General features: G+C 30.9%; 2 protein-coding genes across 2 annotated transcripts; one reads left to right on the top strand and one right to left on the bottom strand.

Moving 5' to 3' along the window:
• The first annotated feature begins 1001 nt into the window (after positions 1 to 1001).
• LOC110270755 (zinc finger BED domain-containing protein DAYSLEEPER-like) lies at positions 1002 to 1655 on the top strand. Its single transcript, XM_021120211.2, has one exon. It carries the CDS (start codon positions 1002 to 1004, stop codon positions 1653 to 1655), a length of 654 nt encoding a protein of 217 aa, XP_020975870.2.
• A 4912-nt stretch (positions 1656 to 6567) lies between these two features.
• LOC107637951 (uncharacterized) lies at positions 6568 to 16172 on the bottom strand. The gene is made up of 4 exons (XM_088485775.1): positions 16014 to 16172; positions 14575 to 14993; positions 13127 to 13173; positions 6568 to 7204 (listed from the first exon to the last, which is right to left on the bottom strand). The coding sequence occupies exons 1-2, from the start codon at positions 16156 to 16158 to the stop codon at positions 14833 to 14835; spliced, it is 306 nt and encodes a 101-aa protein (XP_088341901.1). The 5' UTR covers positions 16159 to 16172; the 3' UTR covers positions 6568 to 7204; positions 13127 to 13173; positions 14575 to 14832.
• Between the last annotated feature and the right edge of the window lie 268 nt (positions 16173 to 16440).

Here is a 16440-nt window from a genome sequence, read left to right as displayed (position 1 = left end):
TCATATTTCACAAACACTAAAAAAGAACTGTCAAGAGTTATAATGTAGAGGTAGCAGCTAATATATTATGGTGGACGGGCCTAACAAAATCTGATATGGCAAGCAACTAACACTAACTAACCATCCTATAACATAACTAACGTAACCAATTTAAACTCCTTTTGTTACATTAGTCATTAGTGTTACTACTCTTACCAAAAACTGAGTAGGGCGGAGCTACATTGTAGAAAAGGGGGCAATAACCTCTCTAATTTTAATCTTTTACATGTAACTTATATGTAAAGTTTGATTTAGTCTTTCTTAAAATTTTACTTTAATCTTATTTTATTGTGTAAATATTTTTGACCTCTTCTAATATTTTATCTAGTTTCACCTTAAAACAGAGAAAAAGAAATTATCAACTCACTCCATTTCTATTTCTAGTAGTGAACGCAAATTTTATTCATGCCACACACACAAACAAACATACATAGCTTGCCTGTTATAACAAATTCATGAACCTTCAGGCATTTGTGGATAGGGTTGGGCAAAAAAATCCAAATCTTGGATTTTAAACCCAATCAAAACCAAACTATTTTAAAAAAACAAGTTTTTAAAAAAAAAATTCAAACCACATTGCATCAATTTTATAGTTTAGTTTTTTAATCCAAAACACTTAACCAACTTAAATCCAGATCTGGATCCAAATTCGAATTAGGATCTAAATTTGGAAAAATTCTAATTCGGTGAACCAGTTCACAGTTCACACTACGCACAAATCAACTGTGGCGTTGCGCTTCTCCTTCAACTGTGGCATTTTCTCCTTCGGTTTTCTCCTTTCTTGTTTGCCGTTGTCATTCTTTGGGCCGTGTTTTCTTTGCGAGATATATGAACATGGATTAGTTTATGAATCATGCTGAAGTTTTATTGGCTGCTATTTTTTTGGATTAGTTTGTGTTAATTTTAGCATGTTTGGCACCAAATTTTGAGTTATGTACACCGTGCTTTATATGCAGAGCAAGATGACAGAAAACAGTAATATTGAAGTAGCAGGGATGTCCATTAGCACTCAACTATCTTCTCCACCGTCAGGTGTTCGTAAGAATCGGTCAGCTGTCTGGGATCATTTTGATGTAGAGAATGCTACTGAGAAGAAGGCTAAATGCAAATATTGTGGTAGCTTAATACAATATGGAAATAGAACCAGCTCAATGGGTGATCATTTGAGAAGATGCAAGCAAAATCCTAATAATGATTCGAACAAAAGAAGAAAAATAACGACCACACCGACTATAGATGAGCGTAGTGTTTTAAATTCACCCGGTGCTTCCAAATTTGACAAAGAGGAGGCTCGAAGGGCACTTGTGAAAATATTTATTAGGGAAGAGCTACCATTTTGTTTCGTTGAAAGTCCAAAATTTCGAATATTTGTGCATGCCCTACAAGCAAGATTCAAAGTTCCTTCACAGACTACATTAGCACGTGACATTGGAGCTCTTTATGCTGAAGAGAAGATGAAGTTGCAAGATTTTCTCTCGGCAAATTGTGGTAGAGTATGTCTAACCACTGACACTTGGACTTCAATTCAAAATTTTACTTATATGAGTTTGACAACACACTTTGTTGATTTGAATTGGAAATTACATAAAAAAAAATACTTAATTTTTGTCAAGTGACAAGTCATTCAGGAGAGGTTATAGGAGCAACAATTGAATCTTGTTTAAATAATTGGAATTTGAATCGGGTATTTAGTGTGACAATTGATAATGCCTCGTCTAATGATGTTGCAATTAAATATCTGAAGTAGCGATTGAATTCTTGGAATAACATTATTTTAAATGGGGAATTTATTCATATGAGGTGTTGTGCACATATTATAAACTTAATTGTAAAAAAATGGTTGAAAGAGATTGATGAATCAGTCTTGAGAATTCATAGTGCAGTAAAATAAGTTAGATCTTCTCCATCTAGAGCTAGTAGGTTTCAAAAGTGTGTTGAACTAGAAAAAATCCAATATAAAGACTTACCTTACATGGATGTTGAGACTAGGTGGAACTCTACCTATCAAATGTTAGAGGTAGCTTTGAAGCATCGCAAAACATTTGAGTTGCTTGCTTTGAAAGATAATACCTATATAGGAGAGATGAATTGAGGAAAAGGGAGAGGTGTTCCTTCTGATTCAGACTGGAAGTATGCTGAGTCTATTGTATCATTTTCGCGAGTGTTCAGTAATGTCACTATACGTGTTTCTGGTACCTTATATGTTACCAGTGATATGTATATGAAGGACGTATTTGTAATTGGACGATTTATTCGTCATTCTTGTGATTCTGTTGATTTTAGTACTATGTCAATGGCAGAAAGGATGAGGGTTAAGTATGAGAAGTATTGGATGGTGCGAAATTTATAACCCACAAACTAACCAGCAAGTGCACCGGGTCGTACCAAGTAATACCTCAGGTGAGTGAGGGTCGATCCCACGAGGATTGATGGACTAAGCAACAATGGTTAAATGATTTACTTAGTTAGACAAATAGAAAAGAGTGTTTTGGTGTTCAAAAGTATTAAACAGTAAATTTAGGAAAACAGAACGCAAGCAGTAAATTGATGTAAATAATATGGGAGAAAACAGTTAAGGCTTTAGAGATATCTATTTTCCGGATTGACTTTTCTTACTAACTATTTTAATCATGCAAGATTTAATTCATGGCAAACTATATGTGACTAGACCCTAATTCCTTAGACCATTCTAGTCTCCTCTAAAATTTATCAACCGCCAATTCCTTGGTCACTTAATTCCAATTAGATGGTGAAGTTTAATTTCTAGTTTATATGCCACAAAAATCCTAATTACCCAAATATAAGAGGATTATATGTCACGTATCACGTTAAGTCCAGATAATTAGAAATTTAGGAGAATATGTTTTCAAGCTATTATTCAAGTAAAGAGCTTTTCCAAGTTATACAAGAACTCAATTAGAAAGAGGGTCATACTTCTGTTCCACCCAAATTCATAAGATAAAGAACGAAAACAATTCTTGAAATATAAATCAGTGCATGAATTAAAATAGAAAAATAATAGTATCAATCCATACAATAGATAGAGCTCCTAACCTTAACAATGGAGGTTTAGTTGCTCATGGTTCAGAGAGAAAATAAAGATTCAGGTAAACTGTAAATTGGACTGAGGTGGAATGAAAAGTTAAATAATGTGGAATAGAATCCTAGAAGAGAAGTTCTTTTCTCTTTTATATCTAATCCTAATTAATTTAAAATCTAATTTTTAAAACTAACTAATATCTTTTCCTATTTTAAAATAAAATTCAAATTTAAACAAGAATTAATTATGGCAATCAGCAAGTCTTCAATTGATGGATGGGGACCACTTGATTCCTTCACTTTGCAGCCTCTAATCTGTGCTTTCTGGGCTGAAAATGGGTCAAAAACAGCCCAAAAATTGCCCCTAGCATTTTCTGCACGTGACACATGTCACGCGTACGCATCAGTCACGCGTACGCATCTATAGTCTTTTTCGCGTGTCACGCGTACGCGTCAAGTACGCGCACGCGTCGGCGTGCAAATCTTCAAATCACGCGTACGCGCCAGCCACGCGCACGCGTCGCCATGGAAAGCTCCAAATCACGCGCACACGTCAAGTACGCGCACGCGTCGCTCCTCGCTGGTTTTCTCCTTTAATTTTTGTGCTACAGAAACTCCATCAAATCCAGCTGAATGCTACCTAAAATAAGCAGAATTGCATAAGACTCAAAGTAGCATCCATAGTGGCTAAAAGATAATTAATTCTTGATTAAACTCAACAATTTAAGTGCAAATTCACTAGGAAAAGATAAGAAAGATGCTCACGCATCATTGGGGCTAGTCTGATTCGGTGAATATGTTGTTATTGATTGCTATCGTACTTAATCCAATGCAAAAGATTGAGTATGTCAATTATTTCTTTGATTACTTATTTGGAGAAGAAAAAGGAGGCGAATTGAAGTCAAAGTTGTCCAAGTGCATAAAGTTACTTTATCAGCAATACCGAAGTTCAAGCCAACAACATTAATACCGATCTTCATGGCATGAGTTTTTTTCTGCAAGCAACCGGTCATAGAACAAATACAAGATCTGAACTTGATAGATATTTACAAGAAGAATGCGAGCCATACTCCCATAAGTTTGATATACTAAACTGGTGGAAGGTCAACTCAACCCGATTTTCAATTATTGAAAATATGGCTCGTGAGGTATTGGCTGTACCTGTTTCTTCGGTAGCTTCGGAGTCTGCATTTAGTACTGGAGGAAGAGTCATCGATCCATACTACAGTTCTTTAACACCTAGAATGGTAAAGGCCTTAGTCTGCACAGGAGATTGGCTTAAGAAAAATCTTTTCTCTGCTTTAGATGATGATGGTGAAGTTCTTCAACAAGTTGATCAAGGTATAGAATTTTTTTCATATTTCATCCCATTTTATTTTATTTTTGTTTTTGTCATTTTATATTTTAGAATTTAGTTATTAGTTACTAATTAAAAGTCATTGAATATAGACTTGATAATTAATTTGATTCCTTTGACAGATATATTTTTCTCTAATGATAGTGCTTGTTCCATGGGGGCATCAATTGATAATCTTGATGATGACTAGATATGCTTAATATTCTCATGTGGTTTAATACTTTTATTCAAAGATTTGTTTAAAAATGACAAAGGTATATTTTGTTATCTGCAGATATATTTTTCTCAAAGGTTGTGGTTATTTGATGATTTTGTTGTCAACTTGGCATCTTTTGATACTTTATGGTTGTTATTTTAGAGAGATTTTTTAGTGGTATTCTTTTGATGTTTTGAGAATGATTAAATGTTATATAGATGAACTATTGTCATTAGATTTATAAAGAACGAAATTCTAATTGTAATGAACCTATACACTTTAAAATGACTTTAGTATTAATTTTACTTTTAAAAAAATTATGGTTTGAAAATTGAATTTCTAAAAACTGGTTTTAAAAGTGGATTTTTTGTTAAAATATCTTGTTTGAAAATTGAATTTTTCAAAACTAGTTTTAAAATTGAATTTTTGGTTGAAGAAACTGGTTTTAAAAAATTGGTTTTAAAACTGGATTTTTTAACAAAAAATCTAATTTTAAAACTGGATTTAAAAAAACCAAAATTTAGATTTGGATTAAAAAAACAAATTTAAAATTGGTTTATAAGTAAAATCGGATTTAAAACCGGTTTATAAATAAAATCAAATTTAAATTCTAAAACCGGTTTAAAATTGGTTTTTATTTTTTTAAACCAGTTTAAAATTGATTTCTCTCTTCAATCTAGTTCTGGTTTGGTTTCATGAACCATAATGAAGTGGATCCAGTTTGGATTTATAAAAATCCAAACTATGCCCACCCTTATTTGTGGATTTGATGATAAACTTTTTTCCTCCCTTCTAAACGATGGAGAAACAAGACATTTTTTTTTATTTAATTATTCTACCGGTCCTTATAACTTTAACAAATTTACAATTAAATTTTTATATTTTTTATTTCAATTAGATTTCTACACTACTTTTAATTTTGTAATTAAGTACTTTTTGAGCCAATAATGTTAAAACTAATAGAACATTTCTCTAAAAAAATGTGTGATAAAAAATCTAATTAAATTTTTAATTGTAAGTATTTTTAATTTGTAAAAAAATATTCTATTAATTCTAATATTTTTTATATTGATAAGGACTTAATTACAAAATTAAAAATAATATAAAAATTTAATTAAAAAAATCAACATCTAATTATAAATTTAATAAAGTTATAAGACCAACCGTTTAATTTAAATTCTTTTTCTTTCATGAGTGAGATGTTTTATATTTAAATAAAAAGAATGCATGCATTCAAATAACATTATTGTTGATAATTTAAAGTTTCAAATCATGTACTAAGGTAGAAAACCACCATTATTATATGCCAACAGATACAATACTAAACAACATTATTACATTAGACATACACCATACTTCAAAAACTTTTGGGAGGGGAGGAAAATTCAAAATTAACCATGAATGTTCCAATTCAACAAATGAAGCAAGCTAGAACAAGAGAACAAATTGTCCAATAAAAACAACTCCTAAGCTATGTTTGGAACTTTGGATTCTTTTTCTAATACAAAGACAAAAAAGATAAATATAATTTTTTCCCCACTTTTAGCAAGTATAGAAGAAAAAATTTTTATATCCCATCTTAGAGTTATGTTCCAAAATAATTTGAGATTAATCACATATACTAAAATATTATTTAAGATTCTAATTATATCAATTATTTTTTTGATATAGAAAAAAATATACCACAGTAATTTTTAAATGGCGTAATGAATCACTTGATAAAAAAGAATTAAGAGACTAACATAATACATTTTGTCAATCTCAAAAACTTAATCAATACAGTTAAAATTTCAAAAACTATTTTACTACGTACAATCAATATAAAACATCATTTTAAAACAGAAATTCCCATCTTATAACCAAACAATTTTTTGTCGTTATTTCCGTCACAGATAAATTTAGATACTCTAGAGCGATAAAGTTGGTAAAATAGTAAAATAAAAGGTTAATCACCCTTAATTTTATAACTTTTATGAAATGTGTATTCCAACCTCTTCACTTTATGAAATGTGTAACTTTTAAAAGTGATTAACTCCTCACTTTCCTATTTTTCCAACCTCTTCACTTCCGAAGATCTTTATCCCTCAAAGATATAATCCAAAGACATCCAAAAAAAAAAAACTAGTAGTAACTCATTCCTTGATTCTTGCCTATAGGAAAGGACATGGCATTTATAGTAGGGTGAGTGTCAAACCAGCCAAGTTGTTCCACAAGCCTCTTCACAAGTGCACCAGCAACATAAGTAAGCACAGATGCCAACACTCCAGAGGTAACATAATACAACACTGTTGTGAAGTATGTAACATAGCTGTTACTGTGAATGCATGCATACATATTAGATGATGAGTACATACATGTGTTAGCATCAGCACTGGCTGAAGAAGTGACAAGACTAAGACTTGCTAATAATTCAGCCAAACCACCATATACAAAGCTCTTAAGAACTTCCCACCCTTTATTCCTTCTTCTAGTTGCTATAATCTCACCCTCCTCTATTCCTCCTCTTGGTACATTTGGAACAATAGTTATAACTTTTTCTGGGTTTGGCTTTGGAGTTGGAGTTGGAGTTGGCCCTGATCAATCAAAACATAGTTCTTCATACATAATTTTAATATAAATTTATTAGTGTTCAAAAGGATATTTTCGTTATTTTTGTTATTTTCATCATTTTTAATATAAACTCTTTTTTATTCTAAAATGACGAAAATATTCTTCTAAACACGTATTATAAACATTTTTAGAGAGAATGTTATATGCAAGCTAATTAAATATAAAGTGAAAATTTGAATGTAATTATTTTAGTATATAAAATTAATATTTAAAAATTATTAAATAATAATTTAATTAAATATATTAAATTATTTAATAATTTTAACTATTAATTTTATAGAAAGACAATTACATATGTAATTTTACCTAAATATAATTATCATTAGTTAATAATTATAAGATACAGGGGTATATATATATATATTAAATGAAGAAATAATACGATCTTATCATTATTTTGTATTTATTTTGTTTTAAATTATCTGATGTAGAATAATTTATTATTAAGTAGTCAATTATACCCTTAAATTAATTATCATGTTAATGAAATTAAATAGGTTTTTGTTTATCATCATATATAAGACGCCATTGTCAAATAATATAAGAGTAGCTTTGTAAAATGGACAATAATAATTTGGACGAAAAATAATAAAATTATCAGACCTATACACTATTCTTGCAGTCTTAGGGGAAGAACTTTTCAAAGTTGTTATCCCTTAAATCAATAAGTATGCTTCTTAATATTCAAACTTATTATGTCCTTATTATAACCAAAAGTCCAGCTGTTTACCACTTGCTACTACTCCACAAACAACTAGGGCCGTCAAAATGGGCTAAACCCATCGGGCCAGTTCGTTTACCCGTTTAAATAGGCGGGCTTTTCCTCTAAAATTAAGCCCGTTTAAATTTTGGACTAAACGGGCTGAGCCCGATTAACCCGAAAAAAATGACGGGTTAAACGGGCTAGCCCGCGGGCTAAACGGGTGGCCCGTTTAATTTTTTTTTTACATTTTTTTAAAAAAAGTAGTACTTTTAGCTAATATTTCTTCCGATCCGACACGAAAATTCGACCCATCAACTAAAAAAATATTCTTTTTTAATGATTTTTGACTTAAAAGTGGTATTTTTTGTCAAAATATTTTTCAAAAAATAAAATAAAATGATAAACGGGCTGGCCCGTTTAACCCATCGGGCTGACCATAAATGGTCCGGGCTAGAAAATTCTGGCCCGCGAATAAAGTGGGCTTAAACGGGCCAGCTCGTTTAACCCACGGGCTTAACGGGTCGGGCCTAAATGGGCCGGACTAGCCCGTTTGACAGCCCTACAAACAACTAATATTCTAATAATGATAATGATTTTTACATCGTTTATTTAATTGATCAATTAAATAATAATTAAACTGGTTGGATGAAAGAAATAAGTTACTGTTATAAAATAACTAAATAAATAAATAAAGAAGAGGTAATATAAAATAAAATGTAAATAGAAGACTCTAATATTAATATAAGTAATTTGATAAAATACTTTATATATTTATATGCAGTAACATAAAGATAGATAAAGAGAAATTATTAATAGTGTATAAAGAGAGAAGATAATTTTATTGTTATAAAGAGAAAGAGAAAGAGAAGTATTTGTTATTGCTGTGTGTAGTATTGACGGAGGCTTAACCTCCTTTTATAGGCATAATGAAGGAAAATTTTTAACCTTTATTAATGTACATTCTTTCTTGGTAAAATGAGAACTGAGTCATCCAGCCATGATATTAATGGGCATCCATATCTATTGTGTTTATCACAACACTCCCCCTTGGATGACCATTTCGGATTATTGCCTCGTTAAAACCTTACTAAAGAAAAATTCAGTGGGAAAAAAAACCTTAGTGAAGGAAAAAGAGTACAATATCCTTTGTGATGGGGACTGCCTCATTAAAAACCTTGTTAAGAAAAACCCAATGGGAAAAAAAACTTGACCAAGGAAAAAAGAGTACAGTCTCCCCCTCTTGCTGACATTATTTAATGTTTCGAAATCGGCGCATCCCAATCTCATGTACCAGTCTTTTAAAGGAGGATTTCGGGAGTGACTTTGTGAATAAATCTGCCAGATTGTCACTTGAACGGATCTGTTGGACATCAATTGTCCCTTGATTTTGAAGGTCATGAGTGAAGAAGAATTTGGGAGAAATATGCTTTGTTCTATCGCCTTTGATGTATCCGCCTTTAAGTTGAGCAATACATGCTGCATTATCTTCAAATAGGATAGTTGGAGCTATCTTATGATCAATCAGTCCACATGATGACAGAATGTATTGGATCAGACTCCTCAGCCAAAAACACTCGCGACTAGCTTCATGAATCACCAGTATTTCGGCATGATTAGAGGATGTTGCAGCAATCGTCTGTTTCGTGGACCTCCATGATATAGCTGTTCCACCATATGTAAACAGGTATCCTGTTTGAGATCTCCCTTTATGTGGATCAGACAAGTATCCGGCATCTGCATAGCCAACTAGTTGTGACTTGGATCCATAGGGATAAAACAATCCCATATCAACCGTCCCATGAAGATATCGAAAGATTTGTTTGATTCCACTCCAATGTCTTCTGGATGGAGAGGAACTATATCTTGCTAGTAAATTCACAGCAAATGATATATCGGGTCGTGTATTATTAGCAAGATACATTAGTGCTCCAATGGCACTAAGATATGGTACTTCAGGACCAAGGATATCTTCATTCTCTTCTTTGGGACGGAATTGATCCTTTTCCACATCCAAAGATCTTACGATCATTGGTGTACTTAATGGATGTGACTTATCCATATAAAATCTCTTCAAGATCTTTTCTCTGTATGTTGTTTGATGAATAAAAATCCCACTTTTTATATGCTCGATCTGCAGGCCGAGACAAAATTTAGTTCTTCTAAGATCTTTCATCTCAAACTCTTCTTTTAAAGTTTTTATAATTGTTGGAATCTCTTCAGGAGTCCCAATGATATTTAAATCATCAACGTACACAGCAATTATAATAAACCCAGATGTAGTTTTCTTTATGAAAACACATGGGCAGATATCATCATTCTTGAATCCGTTTTTGGCCAGATACTCAGTAAGACGATTATACCACATTCGTCCAGATTGCTTTAGACCATATAAAGATCTTTGCAATTTGACTGAGTATAACCCTTGCGAATATTCACTAGATGGTTTAGATATCTTTAGTCCTTCAGGGACTTTCATATAGATATCCCGATCTAATGAGCCGTATAAATAGGCTGTTACCACATCCATTAAATGCATATGCAGTTTATGATATGCAGATAAACTGACCAAATATCGCAATGTTATCGCATCTACTACAGGGGAATACGTTTCTTCATAATCTATACCGGGCCTTTGTGAAAAACCTTGTGCCACAAGTCGGGCTTTATAGCGCACAACTTCATTTTCTCATTTCGTTTTCTCACAAATACCCACTTATATCCAACAGGTTTTACATCTTCAGGTGTACGGACTACAGGTCCAAAGACTTCACGTTTTGCAAGTGAGTCTAATTCAGCCTTCATGGCTTCTTTCCATTTTGGCCAATCATTCCTTTGTCGACATTCTTCGACTGATCTTGGCTCAAGATCCTTACTTTCATGCATGATATCTAATGCCACATTATATGCAAATATTTCATTGACAATTGTCTTATTTCGGTCCCATTTCTCTCCTGTAAAGACATAATTTATCGAGATCTCGTCATTTTCACAATTTTCAGGTATCTGGACGTCTTCTGGCGTTATATCAGAATTTTGGACAACTGCAGGTGTCTTTACTATGTCTTTTTCCATAGGAATATTTACCTTTTTTCTCTTTCGAGGATTTTTATCTTTGGAACCGACAGGCCTGCCGCGCTTCTGGCGTGTATTTGCTTCAGTGGCAATTTGTCCAACTGGGACATCAATTCGAATTGGAGCATTTTCCGCTGGTATATACGACTTGGTAATCCTCTTTGTATCAGAAAATGCATCAGGCAATTCATTTGCTATTCTTTGCAAATGTATAATCTTTTGAACTTCTAGTTCACATTGCCCTGATCGAGGATCTAAATGCATCAATGATGATGCATTCCAATTAAGTTCCTTTTCAGGAAGCTTATTCTCTCCCCCTAATGTTGAAAATTTTGATTCATCAAAATGACAATCTGCAAACCGGGCTTTAAACACATCACCAGTTTGTATCTCAAGATACCTCACTATAGAGGGAGAATCATATCCAACATATATCCCCAATTTTCTTTGGAGTCCCATTTTGGTGTGATTAGGTGGTGCAATGGGAACATATATTGCACACCCAAATATTCTTAAATGGGAAACATTTGGCTGCTGGCCAAAAGCTAATTGCATAGGAGAGAATTGATGATAACTCGTTGGCCTCAAATGAATAAGTGCTGCGGCATGTAAAACTGCATGCCCCCAAACCGAGGTTGGGAGATTTGTTCTCATAAGCAAGGGTCTAGCAATTAATTGGAGGCACTTAATAAGTGATTCTGCTAACCCATTTTGTGTGTGAACATAAGCTACTGGATGTTCAACACTTATTCCATTAGCCATACAATAAGCATCAAAAGCTTGGGAAGTAAATTCACCAGCATTATCAAGACGAATTGCTTTGATTGGATTTTCTGGAAATTGTGCTTTTAATCGAATAATTTGAGCCAGTAATCTCTCAAACGCCAGGTTGCGAGAAGATAATAAGCACACATGTGACCATCTCGAAGATGCGTCTATTAAGACCATAAAATATCTAAAAGATCCACATGGTGGATGAATAGGTCCACATATATCACCTTGAATCCTTTCTAGGAATTCAGGGGACTCAAATCCAATCTTTACTGATGATGGCCTTAAAATTAACTTTCCCTGAGAACACGTAGCACAACAAAATTCACTAGTTTTAAGAATCTTCTGGTTCTTTAGTGAATGTCCATGAGAGTTTTCAATAATTTTCCTCATCATGGTTGTTCTCGGATGACCCAATCGGTCGTGCCAAGTTATGAACTCATTTGGGCTAATAAACTTCTGGTTTATAATGGCATGTGATTCAATTGCACTAATCTTCGTATAATACAACCCAGATGAAAGTGAGGGTAATTTTTCTAATATAACTTTCTTATTTGAATCATGAGTTGTGATACATAAATACTCATGATTTTTCTCATTCATTGTCTCAACATGATATCCATTTCGGCGAATATCTTTAAAGCTCAACAAGTTTCTACGAGACTTGGTAGACAACAGTGCATTATTTATTATTAATTTTGTTCCTCCAGGAAACAAAATTATAGCTCTTCCGAAGCCTTCTATCACATTGCCTGAGCCAATAATAGTATTAACATATTCATCTTTTGGCACAAGATGGGTAAAATATATATCACTTTTGAGAATAGTGTGCGAACTTGCACTATCCACAAGGCATACATCTTCATTACATATCCTTGCCATTCTCTGAGTCTTCCTAAAAATTTGATCAGAGTCTCGTGCTGATAACGTGTTATAAAATAACTAAATAAATAAATAAGGAAGAGGTAATATAAAATAAAATGTAAATAGAAGACTCTAATATTAATATAAGTAACTTGATAAAATACTTTATATATTTATATGCAGTAACATAAAGATAGATAAAGAGTCACCAAAAAATAAAGATAGATAAAGAGAAATTATTAATAGTGTATAAAGAGAGAAGATAATTTTATTGTTGTAAAGAGAAAGAGAAAGAGAAGTATTTGTTATTGCTGTGTGTAATATTGACGGAGGCTTAACCTCCTTTTATAGGCATAATGAAGGAAAATTTTCAACTTTCATTAATGTACATTCTTTCTTGATAAAATAAGAACTGAGTTATCTAGCCATGATATTAATGGACATCTATATCTATTGTGTTTATCACAACAGTTACCTGGGGCTGGAGCACTAATTGGTAGGAACCAGAAAACCACTCTCTACCTGTTCAAAATTAAAGAAATTAAGAACTTAATTAAAGTCTGGATCTAGAAAGCTAGCTACTAAATTGAAAAATATCTCACACATATATAAATATGGGAAAAGAAATATAAAAAATTAAATATTATATATATTTAATATTTTAATATATATTTTAAATTTGTAAGTTGAATTCAACGATACTTTCGAATACAAATAAGATAGCCAAAAGATAAGAAGAAAATAACACACTAAGCGACAAATTAACAATCATAAGCGCCTCCAGAAAAAGAAAAATGAAAAGAAATGCAACCATAACGAAAATATTATGTATGTGAATATGACTTTTTAGGTTAATTGACCATGCATATAGAAATAAATTAAGTCAATGGGTAAAATTATATAATTTTTTTTCTAAGATTACGATACTTATTAGTTATCAGTTTATATATTATGTCCAAGTCTGATGCCTACCTTCCTTGTGTGATATGTTATTTCATATTAATATAATGATTTAGTTGATATGTACTTTTAAAATACATACTAAAATTGTTATTAACAAAAAAATTTTAATTTTTTATTTAATAAATTTGAATTTTCTATTTTTATTAAAATTTAATTAATAATTTTATTATGTATTCTTAAATCACATATTAATTAAATTATTTATATAAAAATATTATCATATTTTATCATTTTTTATTAACTTATCCATAAATTGGGAACAGTTTCCCAAAATTCATTAGTAAGGGACATATTAATCCTCTCATGTACAAAAGAAAACCATTTTTTAAATTAGCTATTTTTTTAAAATTAAAAAAAATGACATATTCAAATATTAAGAAATTATTTTATCTTATAATAATTTACATGGTTACTACTTCGTAAATAACAAAGAAATTTTTTTACACAAAAATCACTAAAATCCAATTTACGAGTTTATTCTATTTTTCACAAATAAAAGGTGTTATATAATTTATACACTTAATATGGTTAATATTATATGCATTAAATTAATTATTTGCATTATATATATATATATATATATATATATATATATATATATTAAAAAGGTGTAAAGTAACACATGACTAATTTGATAAATATATGGTGAAAACTCAGGTGAAGTGGATTTCACGTGAAGTTGATACCTGAGAGTCATTGGATGAAAATTTAGTCAAATCAATTAAATCATCTAACGAATCTCAGGTATCAACTTCACGTGAAATCGACTTTATCTAAATTTCCACCCGTATGTATAACTTTAATTCGTTGACACTGTAAAACCTTTTATACTATCGTAAAATTATATATATTTATTTTTTTAGAATGATCATACACATATTAAAAGTGTATCAAAATTAAATTATTACAGCTATATGCAAAAATTAGAAGTAAAATAAAGTGAAAATAATTAATAAGTACCCTTTTCAATGAGGAAACCGAAGCATGCAGAGCATCTGATTGAAGGTTCTTGTTGTTGAGTAAATTGTGGAGAATCTGTTTCTTTTCGACTTTTGCATAAAACCACTTTTTCAATGCAAACGTTACAATTAGGGCAATAGAATTCATGGTTTGGTGGCATAATATATATCTTCTTCAGATATATTTCTCTTATTTCTTCCGTCGTTGAAATTACTACCCCTATTGGTTCTTCTTCTTCCAATGCTTTCTGGGGATTATTCACTTCATGAGAAGAAGAAGAAGAATCAGAAATGGTAACCAATTTTTTTCCTTTGTTCCAGAAATACCCTTCTCATCTTGGTGGTGGTGGTATGTTCCTTTGAGAACCTCTTGTATTAATATTGGACCAAAGTCGTTTGTGTTGTAATCAGTCGCAGAACCTGTTCATTAATTACATGAACAAATTAATTAAGTAAAAAATTCATCAACTCAGGAACAATATTATATATATAATATGGTGAAAATTCCAGTGCCGTTAAATTAGTCAAATCATTTAACTGACTCTCAATTATCAACTTTACATAAAATTGACTACACTTGAATTTTCACTGTATGATATGTTTGTGTATATAAATAATTGTCAACAGTAAAAATCCTTCATTTATATGTTCTTTTTCATTTTTTATGAGAAAAATTTTGTTCTTCTTGTCCTATAATAATATGATATATAATTTGAATATGACATCCCAAAAATCATCCTATTAGATTTAATTTTATGGTTTTGTTTCCTAGTTGGATTGGTAGAATATGGGTAAAAAGAAAAAAAAAAATACTTAATACATTATATTATATATGCAGGTGACATTACTGTGAAAAAAGAAAATATATAGCTTTAATTTGATTTAGTTAATTCTCACATTTTTGAATTACTATTATTATTATTTGCATATATTTAAATACAAAAATAAGAATTACGAGTAATTTTTGAAAAAATAAAAAAATATAATTAAAAGAGAATGATATTATCAATCTAAAATTATTATTATTATTATTATTATTATTATTATATGAAATGAAATGCTCTAACATACATTATTCATAAGCATGCAAATCTTCGGATTTTTTTATAAGAGTGTACCTTTCGTTAACTATCCAAATTTTTAGGATAAATGACTTTATAAGGTAGTATTAGAATTTTTATAATATATATAATTTAATTTTTATTATCTTAAAAATATTCAAAATAAATAAAAAATTTATGTATAATAAAGACTTACATATAATTATTTTTATATAAAATTTTTAATTAAAAACTCTTAAATAATAATTTAATCAAATATATTATTAAATTATTTTAATTAATAATTTTATATAAAAACAATTACACTTAATTTTTTACGGTCTGCATATATAATATAATAATAAGAAGCAGATGAAGATATTAGAAGAAGCTTTATTACCGGCATGAAGTTCATCAGCAGCAGTAATAAGATTAGTGTTAATAGTAAACTGCGATTGAGCCTTTTCATCTCCAAACACCACTTCCTTTCGATGATAATCATTCACCATTAAAGGCTGCTCCAGTTTCTGTGCCACAGCTTCCATTATTATTACTTGGATATCTAAAAATTTTCTTGTTCTTTTGGACTCAAGTGTGTGTCTCTCCAAACACAGCCTAATGCCAATTTATCTATATTGGCACATATTGTGTGTGCATTTAATTTTCTAGGTGTGGATGCAACTTAGTTAAAATTAAATAATATATTGTGAAAGGTTGACGTTAAGATAAAAGAAGAAAGGATCCCGTTAGGGAGACAATGGATTATTTGTACAATGTATACAATGGGCTATTAAGTTACAAAATGAACATCTCCCGTACTATCTAGA

Source organism: Arachis ipaensis, chromosome B4, assembly GCF_059453495.1.
Source record: "Arachis ipaensis isolate K30076 ecotype BB chromosome B4, ASM5945349v1, whole genome shotgun sequence".
Classification (NCBI taxonomy): domain Eukaryota; kingdom Viridiplantae; phylum Streptophyta; class Magnoliopsida; order Fabales; family Fabaceae; genus Arachis; species Arachis ipaensis.
Note: the sequence above shows the minus strand (reverse complement) of the source record. Positions and strands in the feature narration are given on the sequence as shown.